This window comes from Entelurus aequoreus, linkage group LG16 (genome assembly GCF_033978785.1).
Source record: "Entelurus aequoreus isolate RoL-2023_Sb linkage group LG16, RoL_Eaeq_v1.1, whole genome shotgun sequence".
Taxonomy (NCBI): domain Eukaryota; kingdom Metazoa; phylum Chordata; class Actinopteri; order Syngnathiformes; family Syngnathidae; genus Entelurus; species Entelurus aequoreus.
Genome location: NC_084746.1, coordinates 21379196 through 21400233, shown reverse-complemented (window position 1 = coordinate 21400233; position 21038 = coordinate 21379196). Strand labels below are relative to the sequence as shown.

The window sequence follows — 21038 nt, the reverse complement described above, 5'->3', positions numbered from 1 at the left end:
AGAAGGGGATAAGACAGAGAGACAAAAACAACAACAGCAAACACAACAACAACAATAGAGCAACATCAGCAAATACGACATGTACAAATATGATGGTAAAAGTGATAGCAAATAAGCAGTTATCGAAAAATAAAAAATTATACAGAAATGACAACGAGCATTATTACACTACAAATGGAGCAATACAGATACTAAAAGAAATAGCGCTAATGATAATGAACAATACCAATAATTTACCTTTATTATCAACAATACAGTTGTTCAAATGCAACAATACATATACGTAATGATAACTAGAGATACGAAAGAATGCAGAAAAATGGAGGGGAAGAAAGAGAAGCGACCTATATTAACCTTGTAGATTGTTATAGTAACAATAGGTTAAGCTTTGTCAGTGTGCCATGTGTTACCCAGTTTACCCTAGGGCAACAACGTTAATATATGTTTGATGAAACGTGAATATGTGCATGAGTGTATGTATATGTACAGTATGTGTATATGTGTGTTTGTACAGTGAATGTATATGTGCAGTATGTGTATATGTATGTTTGTACAGTGGATGTATATGTACAGTATGTGTACAGTATGTGTATATGTATGTTTGTACAGTGGATGTATATGTACAGTATGTGTATATGTATGTTTGTACAGTGGATGTATATGTGCTGTATGTGTATGTTTGTACAGTGAATGTGCGTGTGGATGTACGAACTTTGAGTATGTAGTTATGTACTGTATTTGTGTATGTATGTGGGAGCGTAGGTACCTATGTATGTATATGTGAATCTGTATGGACAATACATTTGACTCCCAGTGTGTGTGGGAGCCAGAGTACGGCCCAAGCCCCCAGAGAGCCCAATCCACAAACAGCAGGTGTGGCGCCCAGGGAACCAGGGACCACCGCCCCCACGCAGCCAGGCCAGCCAGCGACTTGAACCCCAGAGCCTGGCCCACCGCGCCGCCCGTAAGAGCCAGCAGCAGGCCACAGACAGACGCACCCGGCAGAGGACAAGGCATTTATTTATGCAAGTTTGAAGTATCAATTATCTAAACACAGTTTTGTTTGCATTGTTTCAGGATGTAGATATGTATATATATACACTACCGTTCAAAAGTTTGGGGTCACCCAAACAATTTTGTGGAATAGCCTTCATTTCTAAGAACAAGAATAGACTGTCCAGTTTCAGATGAAAGTTCTCTTTTTCTGGCCATTTTGAGCGTTTAATTGACCCCACAAATGTGATGCTCCAGAAACTCAATCTGCTCAAAGGAAGGTCAGTTTTGTAGCTTCTGTAACGAGCTAAACTGTTTTTAGATGTGTGAACATGATTGCACAAGGGTTTTCTAATCATCAATTAGCCTTCTGAGCCAATGAGCAAACACATTGTACCATTAGAACACTGGAGTGATAGTTGCTGGAAATGGGCCTCTATACACCTATGTAGATATTGCACCAAAAACAAGACATTTGGAGCTAGAATAGTCATTTACCACATTAGCAATGTATGGAGTGTATTTCTTTAAAGTTAAGACTAGTTTAAAGTTATCTTCATTGAAAAGTACAGTGCTTTTCCTTCAAAAATAGGGACATTTCAATGTGACCCCAAACTTTTGAACGGTAGTGTATATATGTATATATATATATATATATATATATATATATATATATATATATATATATATATATATGAAATACTTGACTTGGTGAATTCTACCTGTAAATATACTCCTCCCCTCTTAACCACGCCCCCAGCCCCCAACCACGCCCCCGACCATGCCCCCACCTCCTGAAATCTGAGGTCTCAAGGTTGGCAAGTATGGCCAATTGTGACTCATCATACAAACACCAACCAACTACCGTGGATTGTCTCCTTATTTATGGATGTTCTCATTCATCCAGGTCATTGTATTTTCTCTGTATTTTTTGGGACCAGGATTCAAAGTCCATTTTCTCTTTTTGTAGTGTTGTATATATGATGGCCGTGTCACTCTCCCAGGACAGAGTGACTGTGTGAGTGATGAGCCAAGAAGACGCCAACGAGGAATCGTCGAACAAAAAGCTTTATTTGTTTCAGCAAGCCTCAGACTGGAAGTGCAGTTTCCAGGAGAAAAAGTATAGGCCTTATTACTCCTCTGATGTCCTCTCGGACCACTGTCCCTGAATACCCCTTACGCAAAGACCCCCACTCTTCGTAAGTCTGGCCCTGGAGCCGGCCAGACTGGACAAAACCCATTTTGTTGCTTGGCCAGTCAATCTATTTCCTCTGATCGGTTTGAGTCGAGTAACCTCCGACCCCTATCCTCTACTCCTACTTGTGAGGGCTTTCTACCAGATGTTGCTAGTCTGTTTACACTTCCTCCTAAAATCCAATTGCTGCTATCCTTTAAGTTGCCCAATATCCTTGGGGCAAGGCCACCACTCTTTGGAGAGCTTGTGATGGATATCTGCACCCGAAGCTATCTAAGGGCATATTTCCTTAATAGGATAAACCTCTAAAGGATTCTGTGACCAAATACAAATACATGCTAGTTCAAAATCATATAAGAAAATTGTATACGGTATTACATTTACCACAGTAGCGTGTAGCTTTAATGTAAGCTGCCTCACTAGATGGGTCTAAAAGTAGCTAAGGTACAAGAATAGCTACTCGTTCAAAAAGTAGTGGAGCTACTGCCAAGCTACTGAGAAATGTAGCTAAGCTACGTAGCTTCGCTACATGTAGCTTGTTACTGCCCATTTATTGTACATTTATTTATGATTTGGTTTAGAAACAAAATTAGACAATAATTCAATGATTTTTGTTTGTTGACATTTTCTTCCTCCATGTGTGCATATTTTTATTGATTTAGTTTTTAGTTTTCATATTTCATATTGTTATCTCACAGAGTTGCTGGCCATCCTTTCATTTTGAGTATGTGATCCATGGTGGAAAAGGTAGAGAAGAACCTGCAAATACTCATTGTTAGATTTGATATCGTATTGTTACCCCCTACTCCTTCTTCTTATTTTTACTTTGTTTAACGGCGTTTGCGAGCTGATTTAGTGCATTATCGTCCTCCTCTGGATGTGGTGACTTGTACCTGTGGACTATCTGGGCCATCCATTCTTCCATTTCGGTATGAATTTATTTGGAACATGCATACATTTACAGTACATGTGATTCATCATATCGCCACCAGATTCTCATTTCTCTTCACAAGATGTCCAAAAAGGAGTGGGAAGAAGCCATGCTTTATTAACCCTATCCCTTTTCTACTTCATGTAAATGTCTAACACATATCTTCACTTCCTGTTCTCATCTTGTAACACAGTTTACATTCTATATTGAATTCCAAATACAGCAGTTCTCTTTATAAGTCTTCAAATCAATTTTGATTCTCACAATGCGTTATATGGAATTTTCAATAAAGTTCAAGATATTAATCAACATTTTTATTCTTTGTACCGAGTAAACACTTTTAGTTTGAACAACCTCTTGAACTGAGTCATATTAGTTTATTGTTTGATTTCCATTCCATTCCATAATTTAATTAACCCTTCCTGATATAATAAAGGTTTTAAGTGTTGTACGCGCATACAAATGTTTTCAATTACATTTTTCTCTAAGATTATATTTCTCCTTTTTTGTTGAGAATAATTGTTGTATATTCTTGGGTAGCAGGTTACAGTTTACTTTTTACATAATTTTAGCTGTTTGCAAATGCACCGAGTCATTAAATTATTGTCATTTAGATTCCACAAATAAAGGATTTGTATGTTCTTTATATCCAACATTATGTATCAACCTAACCGTCCTCTCTTGTAACACAGTTAGTGAATGAAGCGCACATTTGTAGTTGTTACCCCATATTTCTACACAATAACTCAGATATGGTAACACTGGTGAGCAGTAAAGAATATGAAGTAATTTTTGGTTCAGAACATATTTTGCTTTCTTCATTATTGAAACATGTTTTTCCTGTTTGTGTTGTATATTTGTATATGAGATTTTCAGTTAATTTTATCATCTATTATTACACCCAAAAATGTAGTTTCTTTTACGCCTTCACTGTTTTCTCTGTCTATTTGTATTTGTGTTTGACTTTTTCTTCTACTGTTACCAAATAGCCTTATTTTAGTTTCACTGAGATTCAAAGATAGTCTGTTTTTGTCAAACCATCTTTTTAATTTATGAAATTCTTCTGTTATTATTTGTATTAGCTTGTTTGTGTTCTCTCCTGAACAAAATGCAGTTGTATCATCTGCAAATAAAACTAACTTTACAGATGTTATTTATATAAAGATGGAACAATTTTGGTCCGAGTATTGACCTCTGGGGTACGCCGCACAAAATATTTAGCATTGAAGATGTGTGTTTGCCGAGCTTCACGTTTTGCTTCTTTGGTTAAGTAGCTTCTTATCCAATTCAAGACCAACCCTCTAATGCCATACTGTTCTAACTTGTTGATTAAAATGTTATGATTGATAATGTCAAATGCTTTTGTTAGATCCATAAACACTGCAGTTGCACACTGTTTACCATCTACTGCATTATTTCCTGTTATGTTGATTAATGACATTGATGTTAAAATGTTAGCTCTAAATATGTATTGGTTTTCTGCTAGTGTTCCACTTGTGTTCATGAATTTCTCTAATCTGTTATTGAATAGTTTTTCAATGATTTTTGAAAATTGTGGAAGTAAAGAACTCGGTCTGTAGTTAGTAAATTGGTGTTTGTCTCTACTAGTATATATGGATAACACTTTTGCTGTTTTTATTTTGTTAGGTCATTTTCCTGTTTGAAAGGATAGATTGCTTATATATGTGAGAGGTTCTGAGATTTCGTTTATAACTTTTTTTTATCGTGACCATATCTATTCTGTGATATTCAGTTGAGGTCTTGGATTTGTACTTCTGTACAATTTTGATTATTTCCTCCTTTGTTAGGTTATTGAGGAACATCGAGTTGGGATTTCTTTCTATTGTATCATTCAAGTCCTCGACTGACCCATCATTCCCACTTGGAATCCTTTGTGGTCCGTGTACCTTCCGTTCATTCTATTTCCAATTCTGAAATGCAAATCAAAAAATAAAATCAAGGCTATTTTTCGATTTTTATTGTATATGGCAGATTTTAAAACAAACAAAAAAGGGTTTGATTTTTATTAAACTATTGCCATAAAATTGGATTTTGTGCTGTTTTCCTTTTAGGGATTTTATGGATGGATGGATGGATGGATGGATTTTATTTGTTCCAGATAAACACAAAAATCGAAAAAAATGTTCATCCTTAATGCAAAAATGTGTGGTTATCTGTTTGATTACAAATTGAACCGAAAGTGGTATTTTTAGCTTTTCCTTTGCATTTAGCATGTTTTTAGCATAACGGTAACATCTTTGTTCAGCAGGAGTCCTATTGTCATTTTTAAAAAGTCCCATTAAATAGTTGTCCAACTTTTGTTTTCCAGAAATGAAAATGGAAAAAATGGTACAAAATGTGTTTTTTGATTTGCATCTAAGATTTTGAAATAGAATGAACGGACACGGTACACGGACCGGAAAACAGCACAAAATCCAATTTTATAGCAATATTTTAATGAAAATCCACCCTTTTTTGTTTCAAAATCTGCCATGTATAATAAAAATTAAATATATATATATATATATATATATATATATATATATATATATATATATATATATATATATATATATATATATATATATATATATATATATATATATATATATATATATATATATATATATATATATATATATATATATATATTTTGTGTTTCAGAATTGGAAATAGAATGAACTTTGTTCCAACTTTATTCCAATTTTTACAAAGTAGTCATTAAAGTGTTCAGCTATTTTGTCCATATTGTCATTTTTTTACATTACCATGTAAAAAATATCGAGGGTAATCTTTTTTGCACCATCTTTAATAATACTATTTAGAATGCCCCATGTTGCTCTTGTGTTGCATTTTTGTTCTTGTGTAATATTTTACTACTATATTCTTTTCTACATGTTCGTAGTATGCTAGTTAGCTTATTCTTATATTTTTTGTACTTATTTTTTGCCTCTTAGACTTAGACATTGACTTATTTTTTTATTGTCATTCAAATTTGAACTTTACAGCACAGATAAGAACGAAATTTCGTTACATAAGCTCATGGTAGTGCAGGATAAAAAAGCAATAAGGTGCATATATAAATAAATACATATATATAAATAATATATAAATATATATATAAAATAAATAAATATATATAAATAAATAAATAGATTACTGTACAGATAAATATATTGCACTTTTTCACATGCGTCTATAGATCTTTGTGTTGTAAATATTCGATATAATGTATGTTTTTATATACAAGCATTTTTACAGATTCATACTACATTGTATCAATAAAGTCATCAATGATTTTTTTCTTTTGTGGCTTATTTGGCTTCAAAAGGTCGATGTTAAAGTCTCCACATAAGAAAATCACCTTTTGACTGATTTCAGTGAAGGTTGTCTTATCCCAGTCTATTTTCTACCGCGTGTCCCTCGGTACAGCCTACCTATCCCAGTTGCATTTGGGCGGAAAGGCGATCTGGTTTAGTCACGGTTTGTGAGTTTATATTTTTTTACTCTTACTTTGAAGGGTTAACCGGATGTACTAATTGTGCGCTGAGTATTCTATTGGAGGCGTAGTGTCAAGCTTGCTAGCAAACATCACAGGATTAGCTTTGTATTGTCATGTCGATACCAGGATTTATGTTGTATTCGCTTGTATCCTTCGTGGAAGGAAAGTAAATCTGGGTGGGCAGCGAAAGTGTGAGATGAAATGTCAACGTCAACATTGCAGGTAGGCTGATTGTGTCAAGTAGCTTAGCTTTAACAGCCTGAGTGCTAACAGCTGAGGCCACAGTGAGCTAACCATCACCAGCTACTGTAAAATAGATGAACAATATATGTTTGGACGCGTGTTAACTGCATGAAGGTTGTTTTTATGCCGCAGTCTCGTTGTTAAAAGGACTGAAGTGTTTTTGCACATCAATGTTTATACTAGGCGTGTAACGGTAAAGTAACGGTACGTTGTCCTCACAGTTTCAGTTCAGTTTCAGTTTATTTCGAGCATGAATAAGATACAATACTACTGCATCACATATTTCCAGTTGTTTCATTACAGTACGTCCTAAAAGGAGTAAGAAAAAGCTGAGCTTATTTACCCTACCCATTTTCATACCATAGCAATTTTATCCCATTTCCTTGTTCTCTGTAACACAACAGTCAATAAATTAGGCTGACCATATTCTGAAATCCCAAAAAGAGGACACATATATGCGTGCCAAGGTGGGCAGCACGCCAAGGCCGGGACTAGGAGAAAATTTGCCAATGATACTCGAACTTGCTTCATAAGTAATATATTTATTTAAATAAAGCATTTTTTCTCCTATGTTGACAGTAGTGTTGGCGCTAGGAATTTTCAAAATGGGGTCCCAGGGACCCCATCAAATCATACAAATGGGGTACCACTTTTTTGTAACCGTTTTGAAAACAAATGACAAATGTATGCATTATCCTGTTATATCTCACATTCTATGTTGTGTTTTGGAAAAAGGTTGTCACAAACGAGCTCTCGCCCTGCACAGCTGTTTTGTGCTTTGTAGTGTCGATATGGGCTTGTAGATCTTTATTTGCCACAGATACATACGTTCCTGCTTTGCACACAGTGCATTCTGCTTCCCATGTGTCACGGCCAGGACCAAAACACAAATACTTTTTCCGCAAATCATCCGTGAAGTTGCATTTACTTTTCGGCATTTCTTGTTTTCATGTCTGTCTCCACTCACTAGCTCTCTCGCTCTGTGTCTCTGCCCCTCCCTCACGAATGTTTCTGCGTGTGCACCTTCACAGCTTGTTTTGTTTAACCCCTTCTTAACTTAACCCTAGAGCAGACCTGGGCATTGTACGGCCCGCAGGCCGCATCCGGCCCTTTGCGCATCCCTGTCCGGCCCGCGTGAGGCCAATCATAAATTACAAAATAAATTTCAAAAAGTATCTATGTCGAGTGTGCAATACAACTGTGCTGCTTTTGTTTTGAAAAGCGTTATTTGTATTACTTCCGTGTGGACGTATGCGCGTGTGCGATTGTGAGTGAATTGAACGGCGCAATAACAAATTACAAAATAAAGTTTAAAAAACATCTATGTCGTGCACGCAATACAACTGTGCTGCTTTTATTTTGAAATGTGTTATTTATGCCATATGTCCGGGGGGAACCTGTGAGTGAAGGTGCATAGAGACAAGTGATGAGACGCTAAAAAAAGAAAAGTTGATGACGAATGGCGTGTTTTGGACTGGCAAGTATTTCTTTACATAAATTAATGGTAAAGCCGTGTGCTTAATGTATGGTACACAGCTTGCTGTGTTTAAAGAATATCATTTTAATCGCCACTACACGAAGAAACACGAGGGAAAATACCGGAATCTGTCTGATGAAGCGCGCGCAAGGGAGGCCGATGCGTTGATGGTAAAACTGCAAAGCCAACAAGGACTTTTTGCCATATTTCACACCCCCACAGATGCAGCCGTTAGGACAAGTTTCGTAATTTCTCACAAAAGCGCCAGAAAAAGTAAGGCGTTTTCTGACGGAGAGTTTATTAAGGAGTGCTTATTGGACTCTGTTGCGCTGATATGCCCGGAGACATGGACTGTTTTTCGCTAACTTTGGATGAGAGCTGTGATGTACGTGACACCTCCAGCTGCTCTTCTTCTTACGTGGGATAACTGCAGACTTTCAAATCACGGAGTAGCTGGCAGCCATGCAGTCAATTAAAGAGACAACCACAGGTAATGACTTGTTCACATAGGTAAATGCGTGTTTGGACATGTTAGGACTGAAATGGGACAAGCTGGCAGGTGTGACAATCCAATCCACTTTATTTATATAGCACATTTAAACAACAAAATGTTTCCAAAGTGCTGCACAACAAGATTAAAAACAATATTCAAATATTATCCTTAGCTCCACCAATGACTGAATATAAATAAAAAACAATTACATATAAAACCAATATAAAAATCAATATAAAATAAATATGATTAAAAACTATTTTTAACAACAGATGGTTGTCCAAATCTGATGGGGAAAAATGTTGGATAATGCAGGATAAAGTGACCATCAAAGGCAATCTGCTTTTGTATAAAGTTAAGTTAGGTTAAATTAAATTATTATTATTATTATTATCATCATTATTATTTATCTTACGGTATATCAAAAATAATATTGAGCAAAATTTAATTGAAATATTGTCGTGTGGCCCTCCAGCAGTGCTCGGGTTGCTTATGCGGCCCCCGGTGAAAATTAATTGCCCACCCCTGCCCTAGAGTCTAGGGTCGGCAACCTTTATCACTCAAAGAGCCATTTTGACGAGTTTCACAAATGAAAGAGAACAATGGGAGCCTCAAAACTCTTTTGAAATTTAAAATGAAATAACACTGTATACAAAGCTTTGTATTGCTTTGTGCTATGTTTAAACCATGGGTCTTAGACACGCGCCCCGGCCCGCACTTTAATATGACAGTTTAAGTTAGTGCGGCCCGCAAGATTTACATGAATGGCGTTCATCAGCGTCATAGTTGCCAATCATCCTACTTTTCCCAGGAGACACCCGAAATTTGGGCGTGATGGCACTGCCTTTAACACCCCCTACAGTCTGCTTAAACAGCTTACCTGCTTGGACACATGTTGAATGCATCTTCTGCTTGCACTGGAATATGACAGCAAAGCTTACTTGTTCAACAGCCACACAGCTTACACTGACAGTGACCGTAAATAACAACTTTAACACTGTTACGTTACAAATATGCGCCACACTGTGAACCCACACCAAAAAAGAATGACAAATACATTTCTGGAGAACATCCACACTGTAACACAACATAAACACAACACAACAAATACCCAGAATCCCATGCAGCACTAACTCTCCCAGTCTACATTATACGCCCCCGCTAGCACCAAACCCCCCCACACATCACCCCCCCTCCCTCCCTCCGTGAGTCGGTTGAGGTTAGAGAGTTAGGGCTGCATGGGATTCTGGGTATTTGTTGTGTTGTGTTTATGTTGTGTTACGGTGCACATGTTCTCCAGAAATTTATTTGTCATTCTTTTTTGGTGTGGGTTCACAGTGTGGCGCATATTTGTAACGTAACAGTGTTAAAGTTGTTATATACGATCACCGTCAGTGTAAGCTGTGTGGCTGTTGAACAAGTATGCCTTGCTGTCTCCCACGAGTTCAAGTTAAAGCTTCATGCAAAATGAGACCGGTCTGGCATGCTGTTTGTGCAAGTAATAGAGGATAATATATGCAGTGCCATCACGGCACGCCCTTAATTTAGTTGTCAGGGGTTGCCGATCCCTGCCCAAGACGTACATTGAAAATACACGCAACCCTATTTCAAAATGCCGGACATTTGAGGCATTTAAAAAAACCCGCCCGGACACCCCGGACACACCCGCAAAAGAGGACATGTCCGGGGAAAAGAGGACGTATGATCAGCCTACAATAAATACATAATAAATAAATAATATACCCATAATAAGTTAAATGCAGCTGAGATAGGCTCCAGCACCCCCTGCTACCCCAAAAGGGACAAGCGGTAGGAAATGGATGGATGGAAGTTAACAATATTAAATACATAAATAATGTTTATCTAAAAAAACAAACACAAAAAAACATAAAAAATAAATTTAAAAAGGGTTCAAGATGGTCATCATAATTATTGTTCTGTGTACTTTTTGAACACTTGCAGTTTGAACAGTCTCTTAAACTCGATCATATTGGTGCTTTGTTTGATTTCTTTGCTTAATCCATTCCATAATTTAATTCCACTTATGGATATGCTAAAGGTGTTAAGTGTTGTACGATCATACAAATGTTTTAAATTTGATTTTGCTCTAAGGTTATATTTCTCCTCTTTTGTTGAGAAGAATTGTTGTACTTTCTTGGGTAGCAGGTTATAGTTGGCTTTGTACATCATTTTAGCTGTTTGCAAATGCACCAAATCGGTGAATTTTTATATTTGTGATTCAATAACTGGTTTGTATGTTTTATATATCCAACATTATGTATTATTCTGATTGATCTTTTTTGTAACACAGTTAGTGAATGAAGCGCACATTTGTACTTATTTTCTCCATATTTCTACACAATAAATCAGATATGGTAACACTAGCAAGCAGTAAAGAATATGAAGTGATTTTTGGTCCAGAACATGTTTTGCTTTATTCATTATTGATGTGTTTCTTGCTACTTTATGTTTTGGTTCATCTCGTAAAAGTAAGCAAACAAAATACAAACCATTAAACTGTTAAGCTTTTGTTTAAACACCTGTTATGATTTGTCAAATAAAACACAACCACTGCAAACTGCTGGTGGGCAATTCTCCAATAAATGGCCAACAAATAACACAAGTACAGACATGGTGTGTCTATTAGGGTTGCACATCTCTCTCTGATAAACGATTCGATATGCATCTAGATACACAGGTTACGATTCGATTCAAAAACGATATCCTTTTATTACAGACCGATTCGATTAGATTCGATTCCGAACGATACGATTCGATTTGACGGTTAATATTCAAGACTCCAAATCCCCAAGTATTGTGGCTTTACGGCACTGGCAAAAAAAACAGAACAACAAAATCACATGTCAATGTATTTATTTTTAGACATGGACCAAAAAAAGTCTGGCTGAATTGTAGGATGGGAACTCCAGAGGTAAAAGTAGCACAGAATAGTAACAACAAAGTGCAATATTTCAGCCTGAGCATAGTTTTGAACACTAGAGGTAGGTAACAAAGATTCAATATTTCAACCTGAGCATATAGTGTTTTGAACACTAGAGATAGGTAACAAAGGTGCAACATTACAATGTAAACAAGTTACACACCTAGTACACCTATCAAAATGTGGCAACAATGAGCACAGTGACAAGTGCTTTTGTGTAAAAGAATAGAGAAAATAAATACATATGTAAAAAGAAAAATCAAACTACTGTGTGAGAGGTACCGTTTCCCAGGTCAAAAAGCAGTAGTTCACTTACAATATGCCTGTGCATTTTCATCATCACTGTCCTGTTTTTTTGGAGGGTAGATTTTTTTTTAAGGAAAATCAACTGATCCACATGCTCATGTTTGAGCAGACTACGTTTTGTGGAAACAATGTCTCCCGCAGTACTGAACACACGTTCAGATTCCATGTGTTTCACTTGATGTACTTTTTGATGTGAAAAGAGGCGATTTCAGCTACTTGAATGACGGCGAAATCATTAAAGGCTCACAGTTTTTAATCCATCCACAAGTAAAGAAAACTTGGATTATTTCACTTTATGTACTTTTTTATGCCGAAAGAGGCGATTTAAAAGAGGCGATTTCAGCCACTTCGGTCATTACAGCCGAGTTTAGATATACTTTTCGAGACGAGTGACGTAAGAGCGCTCCCGCGTCAGGGGGGTGGATTTTACGGCAGGGGTGCGTTTCCCGGCACGCAGAGGTATCTTTTAGCGAGAGATGACAGCAGTGGCAAGTCCTGCTGCTCTTTCCACCACTGTAGTGTTTAAAAAAAAATAAAAAAATTCTCGGTCCATTATCACCTCCGGTCAGACTGACGCTTTCGTTCTCCTCCACATTCATTTTCCGTGTTGTCTGTTGTTTATCACTCGTGCTAATACCAGCTAGGCGGCTACCGCGTTTGGCGAGTAGCTTCAGCTCTCGCGTTGTTTTAGAGACGCTGACGCATATTGTAATCTAGCCAACCCATGCAAAGTCTCGCGATAACCGATCCATGACTCTATAACCGATTCAGCTAGGAATTCATGGATTATTCGCATCGATTGAGGAGTCTGCTACCGATGCAATCTAATCGTTCACTTGTTGAATCGAATACTCGGTCGCATCGGTTTATCGTTCACAACCCTAGTGTCTATGGATGCTCTCATTCATCCAGGTCACTGTACTCTAAAGCCATTCAATCGATCGAAACGTGACTTGTTTGTTGTGTCTTAGAAGCGTTTTGGCTCTCATCCAAGTGATGAGAGCATATTTGGGGTTAAAGCAATCTCCATCCATACAAGTGTAGTTTCAAAAGTGTCTATGTCTACACACAAACACATACACTTGCTGTCATGCCCATTTTGTTCAATCAGAAGCCGGAAAAAAGCAGCATTAGCTGACTTGGTGGAATTACACCTCCTATTATGTTTATTTTGATATACTATGTACAATGTACAATGACATTTACATTATCTTTAAAACCAGCTTGCACAGAGCCCTGGGAACATTATTAAAGAGCGAATGCACGCCTGTGCTGCTGAAACCCAACACTCATAGATTTATAACATGTTCAGCAACATGGGGATGTGCAGTGAAGTGTACGTTATTTCTAAAATCAGCACGCACGAATGAGCCAAGGAAACCATTTTGCATGTTTAAGTGCCTATATAAAGCACGTAGACGTGCGTGTGCCGCTGCAAAACCCTCGTGGAATTATAAAGCATCCGACGCTTTGCATTGGACTTGGTGATGTATGGCTTAGATGCAGCTTTTCGGCCATGGAAACCCATTCCATGAAGCTCTCTGCATACTGTACGTGGGCTAATTGGAAGGTCACATGAAGTTTGGATCTCTGTAGCAACTGACTGTGCAGAAAGTCGGCATCCTCTTTGCACTATGCGCTTTAGCATCCGCTGACCCTTCTGTCAGCTTACGTGGCCTATCACTTCGTGGCTGAGTTGCTGTTGTTCCCAAACTCTTCCCATTTTCTTATAATAAAGCCGACAGTTGACTTTGGAATATTTAGGAGCGAGGAAATTTCACAACTGGATTTGTTGCACAGGTGGCATCCTATGACAGTTCCACACTCTTTGACAAATGTTTGTAGAAACAGTCTCCATGCCTAAGTGCTTGATTTTATACACTTGTGGCCGGGCCAAGTGAATAGGACATCTGATTCTAATTATTTGGATGGGTGGCCAAATACTTTTGGCAATATAGTGTATATACACAGTCATGGCAAAAAATATTGGCACCCCTGCATTTCGGTCTATAGTATAATATATTAATATAATACGGGACAAGCGGTAGTAAATGGATGGATGGAATATAATAATATATTAATATAATATAATATTAAAATATTATAATAATATTATAATGATATCAATGTAATATTGGTTTACGTATAAGAAAATCCATGATTGGTTGGTTGGTTTACTATGATGAGTCACGATTGGTTAGGATTAGGGAAAAACAGTCGGAGAAGAGAAGAGGGAATATTCAAGTGGGCGATTTATTTATTAAAAAAACTAGTGGAAGATGGCAGAGGGATTCTCTTCCTTAGATTTTTCTTTTAGCGACGTCCAGGAAACCCACAATGTGTCTACTTGGCCACATTTGCACAAATGAATGCGTCTGGATGAAACAATGCCCAAAACATAAATTTTAGTTGTTTACCATGTAAGCCCAAATCAAACTGCTCTCAACATGGAAGGCGGGGAATACACATTTAAGAACACACATGATATTTGTTATTTCATGCTATTATTCAAAAATGGCTATTCAGATAAAGGAAGTTAGCGAATAGAATAAACGTTGTTTGTACTCTTTATGATTTTTGCATTTGAAGCAGTTAGAAGTGGAGAGGGAGTCTAAGAGACAGACATTGGCTATAAAGATCCGTGGCAGAATCCACTAAAGCAGAAACAATAAGGAAAATGCAAGCTGCTCAGAAATTTGCCAGGAAGGCCATCAAAGCACAAATGCCAAAGTAATGTGTGAATGAACCAAAGTAATGTGTAAATAATGTAAATAACTAGATGGACCATCTGTGGCTGTGAAGTGAACATTAGTAAGGTTGTAAATACTGTATAGAGTAGGCTAACCCATCTGGTTCCTGTGGATGTGAACACAAGTTGTAATTACTGTAGTGACTAAAGAGCATAGGGACTGAAACAGACATAGTGATTCATTTGGATGAATGGGGTATGTATTTATGTAAACTCTTTTGATATTTTTTAAATTCTTTAAACACTAAAACATCTTTAAATTGTGCTTTTTTTTGCTAATTCTTGCATGTTCAATTGCTGAAAAACCAGGAGTTTTGGGGGGGGGGGGGGGGGGAACCTGCGGCTCCCAGATCCCCGGCTGGTTTTCAGTCTTTTTCATTAAGTTCAAATCACATGCCTGCAGAGGTGCTCAATAAAACCCTAATAGTGCTTGCAAAACGGTGATGGGTATTGGTAATTTGCATAGCCTGTGGTCTATAATATATTTGCATCTTCTCCGACGAGTATTGGGGGTGTTTTGATGATCAGCATATATTCTGCATATTAATGAAGACAGAGACGCAAAATTGAAGGTGCGCCTTATTCTGCTAACTTAAAAGATGCAATTCACTTTACACACATTTAATAGATTAGCTATCAAGTTTGCACTGGTTTTAGTACACGCAAACCTTTAGTAAGTCAGGCTCTAAGTTTCTCAAACCACGGAAGAGGGTTGTCAAGCTCTGGATCCTCCTTGGCAGTATTGCTAGCCATGACTCCTGCTAGCCAAAGGCAGGTCTGCACTGTTTTTAATGCCATAAATACTTCCTGGCCCTCACTTGAGATGTGTACCGTGTGGTGAAACGGGTTTGCGAGTAAGAATACATGTTCTATTACAACTTTAGTTGATCTCATTTGTAAGTAGCATTCAGAGTGAAAAGCTCTCAAGTTGCTCATGTTTACCGTGTTCCATGTCAGAAAGCGATCGACCTTGTGACCAAAGCCACAGAAGAAGACAAGGCTAAGAACTACGAAGAGGCGTTGCGACTTTACCAACATGCCGTGGAATATTTTCTACACGCCATTAAATGTGAGTACTATGTTCTGACCATCCGCCCGCCACAAACGTGGCCTGAAGTTTTTCACCCGGAATGTTTTGGTTGCTGGAGCAGATGAAGCCCACAGCGACAAGGCGAAGGAAAGCATTCGAGCAAAGTGCATGCAGTATTTGGACCGAGCGGAGAAACTGAAGGACTACCTGAAGAACAAGGACAAGCAAAGCAAAAAACCTGTGAAGGAGTCACAGAGCAATGACAAGTAAGTGCTTGTTTTTCACAGCCAGAATCAGATCCTAAAGTGCTTTTAATGGACTTTGTGTTCCGCGTAGGAGTGACAGTGACAGTGAGGGTGAAAATCCAGAGAAGAAGAAGCTACAAGAGCAACTTATGGGTAAGTGACCTACAAGTTACATTTACATATGATACACCTCATTATACCAATACCAATATTTTAATCCATCTTTCATTATTATATTATTATTATATTGTAGGGCTGGGCGATTCATCAAAACATAATCGAAACCAACATTTAGAGCTTTCAACTGATCGAAAACTGCTACTTATTTAGCTTATTCCTCCATCCATTCCTACAAATAACCTCAACCATCCATCTATTTTCTATACCGCTTATCCTCATTAGGGTTGCGACTTTGGGTGAGGTGGTGTACACCCTAGACTGGTCGCCAACCAACCGCAGGGTAGTCACCTGAAATGGTTTTCACTCCACAGGTGTGCTTGAAGCTCATCGACAGAATGCCAAGAGTGTGCAAAGCAGTAATCAGAGCAAAGGGTGGCTATTTTGAAGAATCTAGAATACAAAACATTTTTTCAGTTATTTCACCTTTTTTTGTTAATTGCATAATTTCACAGGTGTTCATTCATAGTTTTGATGACTTCAGTGACAATCTACAATGTAAATAGAAAACGTATTGAAGGAGGAAAAGGTATGTTTAAACTTTTGGCCTGTACTGTACATATATGTACATATATACATATATGTATATATATATAAGTACAAATTTGGGGTAATCTTCCCACCACCGCAAATATATGTAAAGTATGTATATATTTGCAGTATATATGTATTAGGGTTGTCCCAATACCAATAATTTGGTACCGGTACCAAAATGTATATATTGATACTTTTTGATACATTTCTAAATAAAGGGAACTACGGAAAATATTTAATTTTAACAGAAAATATTACAATACATTCAACATATGTTTTCTATTGCACTCAAAGAACAATTTTAGAAGGTTAAAATATACTGTAAGTTAAAAGGCATGAAACACATTGGGGTTTTTGTTGTTGCACTCAAAGAACAATATACAATTTTCCATATTACATATAGTCTGCCGTAATTAATTATTATGTTAGAATAGAACAGAAAGTTATATTAAATTATTCATGATTTATGGTTGCCACTTCTGGTATTTGCTGTAAGAAAAATTATTCACAATCATTATGAAAGACATGACGACGGATGTATTTATTTTTAATGTGTTGTAACTCGTAAATAAATGTAAATGAAAGTCTGCTTACAACGGAGCCAGTGGGAGGTCCTCTATTTCGCCCATAAAACCCAACGCTGTGATCGTTCCGTGTGTGCCTATGTTTACATCATCGAGTGGTCTGCTGCTTTCTCGCTTCTTTGCTCCCTGTAAGTCAATTCTAGGTCATTAATCATGCATCTCACCTGGACATGAGACGTCTGAGTAGGTAATCCGACAAGTTGGGACACTTTGACAGCCATTACGGACCTGGAGATGGCGAGGACTACACAAAAAGCGCTTGTTCCCCACCCCGTTTCTTCGCAAGGATTATGAGACCTTTTTCAACTTAAAGGGAATATATGAACATCCTAGCAGTCGGCATCCCGATGACAGCAGACCTTGTACAGTAAGTGATGTTTTATTATGTTTGTTGGCTCTCATAAGTCTGCAGTGAGCAAAAATCCGTAAAAAAAACAGCAAAGTTTGTTATGCGTTTTTGAAATTATTGTGCTGCGTATGCTTAAAATAATCAAAACTCGTAAATGTTATTATAAATGTGCCTGTTACTACATTTAAAAATATACTTAAATCATGTATATAAAACCTCATTGGAGGTGTTTGGATATTTTTTGGGGCTCTATAGCCAAAATTGAACTACTCCCATAGGCTCCATTTTAAGCTGACTTTTACTGTATTTTTCTGAGTATAAGTCGCTCCGGAGTATAAGTCGCACCGGCCGAAATTGTATAATAAAGAAGGAAAAAAACATATATAAGTCGCACTGGAGTATAAGTCGCATTTTTTGGTAAAATTTATATGATAAAACCCAACACCAAGTATAGACATTTGAAAGGCAATTTAAAAGAAATAAAGAATAGTGAACAACAGGCTGAAAGAGTGTACGTTATATGAGGCATAAATAACCAACTGAGAACGTGCCTGGTATATTAACGTAACATATTATGGTAAGAGTCATTCAAATAACTATAACATGCTATACGTTTACCAAACAATCTGTCACTCCTAATCGCTAAATCCGATGAAATCTTATACGTCTAGTCTCTTACGTGAATGAGCTAGATAATATTATTTGATATTTTACGGTAATGTGTTAATAATTTCACACATAAGTCGCTCCTGAGTATAAGTCGCACCCCCGGCCAAACTATGAAAAAAACTGCGACTTATAGTCCGAAAAATACGGTAATTGTATTTATTTGATATTTAGAATGAAAAAAATATATATATCAATCTTAATGTATGTCATAATGATTGTGAACAATGAAAAGTGCAATTCCCCTTTAAAAAAATACCCAGACACCTCCATTTAGGTTTTATGTACATGATGTAATTTATATGTAATGTAAAAGGCACATTTATAATAAGATTTAATATTTACGTAATTTTAAAAACGCATCACGACGTTCGCTTTTTTTTCTAACAATATCACTGTTGTCACTGCAGACTTTGAGCGTCAACAAACATAATAAAACATCACTTAATCTACAATGTCTGCTGTCATTAGGATGCCGCTTGATAGGACCTAGTTATAGTCCTGTTTAGATGAAGAATGACTTATAATCCTCGTGAAAAAAGAGGAATGAAATCAGTGTCTTTGCATGTTGTTCTCGTCATTCTGGGTCCAAATTGGCTGTCGAAGTGTACCAACTCGTCGGAATACGTCCTCACCTTTCTGCTATTCAGGTGAGAAGTATGATCCAGTATATGATCCACAATAACTTCCACAAGCAAGGAAGCGAGGAAGCAGCATTACCACTCGATGATGTCAATATGGGCACCGCTAAAGATAGTTCGGCTGTGTTAGTGCTTATAATAACAATATTACTAATAGGTTAATATTCACGACTTGTCCAGGGTGTCCCCGCCTTCCTCCCGAATGCAGCTGAGATAGGTTCCAACAACTGCCGCCATCAGTGTATGAATGTGTGTGTGAATGGGTGATTGTGGAAATAGTGTCAAAGCGCTTTGTGTACCTTGAAGGTAGAAAAGCGCTATACAAGTATAACCCATAACCCATGGATGGATAGATGGATGGACGGTTAATATTCAAGTCAAGAAATGTAAATGGAGTGCTTCGTGTTTTTTAATGTTTTTTTTAATTTAATTTTATGGGTGAAATAGTGGAGCTCCCATTGGATCTGCTGTAAGCTGACTTTAATTTACATTTATTTAATATTTAGAATGCATAAATAAATAAATGGGTTATACTTGTATAGCGCTTTTCTACCTTCAAGGTACTCAAAGCGCTTTGACAGTATTTCCACATTCACACACACATTCACACACTGATGGCGGGAGCTGCCATGCAAGGCGCTAACCAGCGGCCATCAGGAGCAAAGGTGAAGTGTCTTGCCCAAGGACACAACGGACGTGACTAGGATGGTAGAAGGTGGGGATTGAACCCCAGTAACCAGCAACCCTCCGATTGCTGGCACAGCCACTCTACCAACTTCGCCACGCCGTCCAAAATCCATCCGTCCTCATGTCTTTCATAATGATTGTGAACGATAGGCAAAATTTCCAAAAAAACGCAGTTCACCCTTAAGGGCTTTTATAGGCAGAATAGAGCGACTCCCATAAGCTCCATTGTAAGCAGATTTTTGATTGCATTTATTTACTATTTAGAATGCATTAAAAAAAAAAAGAAAAACATATGTGTTCTTGCCTTACATGTGAATCAGAATCAAAATCAGAAATACTTTATTAATCCCCGAGGGGAAATACACATTTTCAGCACAATCCCATTCAAGATCAGACAAACATTACAGGGAGACAGAACAGGATCGCTGACGGGTCTGCCAACTTTCGGCGCCCCTTACAAAAAAGGTGAGATACAGGTAAACAATGGAGGGGGGGGGAGAAAAAAAGGAGAGGGGGTCCAGACTGAGGTGGAATGATAGGCAGAACTCCAAAAAAAAGTGTGGTTCCCCTTTAAAGACAGCAGGGGTCCATTCCAGACAGTTAGTAATAATTATGTCTTGTTTTCTGTTTGTTTGTTCTGTGTTTCCAGGTGCAATTGTGATGGAGAAGCCCAATGTGAGATGGAATGATGTGGCTGGACTAGAAGGAGCCAAAGAAGCTCTGAAGGAAGCTGTCATCCTTCCCATCAAGTTTCCTCACCTCTTCACAGGTGTAAACACACAAAAATGAAAACAATATATTACCATTCAATTTTGAATCTAGAGCAGGGATGTCCAAACTACCGTGCACGGGCCAAGTGCGGTGAAATGGCGTCTTTATTATGGCCCGAGAGACGTTAAGTTAAATAAGAAGTCTGGCCCGCTGACTGTCTCCAGTTTAATTTTAATTACTTTATGGTCTAATTCCTGCAAACATGTCACTATATTGTGGACATGTAGTACTTTTAGTTACTTTCACTAGATGAGTTGTATTGTGAAGTGTAGCGAGCACAGCATCAATTAATATGACCCAATCCAAACAACCTTTTCTGCTCATGGTGCAAATATATTATTACTAACACAAAAAGTAAACACATATGGTTGCACATGACACACAACCTGCTCACTGAACTATGTGGACATTATAAAAATGCTGAATCATCATACACAATTGAAAATTAAACCCTTAAAACATCCCGTACAAAGCAGAATGAACTCTCTCTACACTTTGCCGTGTTTGGCTCATTTTAGCTGCTT

General features: G+C 37.5%; 1 protein-coding gene across 1 annotated transcript in view; it reads left to right on the top strand.

Annotated features, from left to right (window-relative positions):
• The first annotated feature begins 6624 nt into the window (after positions 1-6624).
• Positions 6625-21038, top strand: part of vps4a (vacuolar protein sorting 4 homolog A) — a 56074-nt gene continuing 41660 nt past the window's right edge. The window contains exons 1-5 of the mRNA XM_062022356.1: positions 6625-6843; positions 15788-15899; positions 15982-16126; positions 16197-16258; positions 20393-20512. Coding sequence (XP_061878340.1) covers positions 6823-6843; positions 15788-15899; positions 15982-16126; positions 16197-16258; positions 20393-20512 — 460 coding nt within the window. The 5' untranslated portion in view covers positions 6625-6822. The remainder of the gene's footprint in view (positions 6844-15787; positions 15900-15981; positions 16127-16196; positions 16259-20392; positions 20513-21038) is intronic.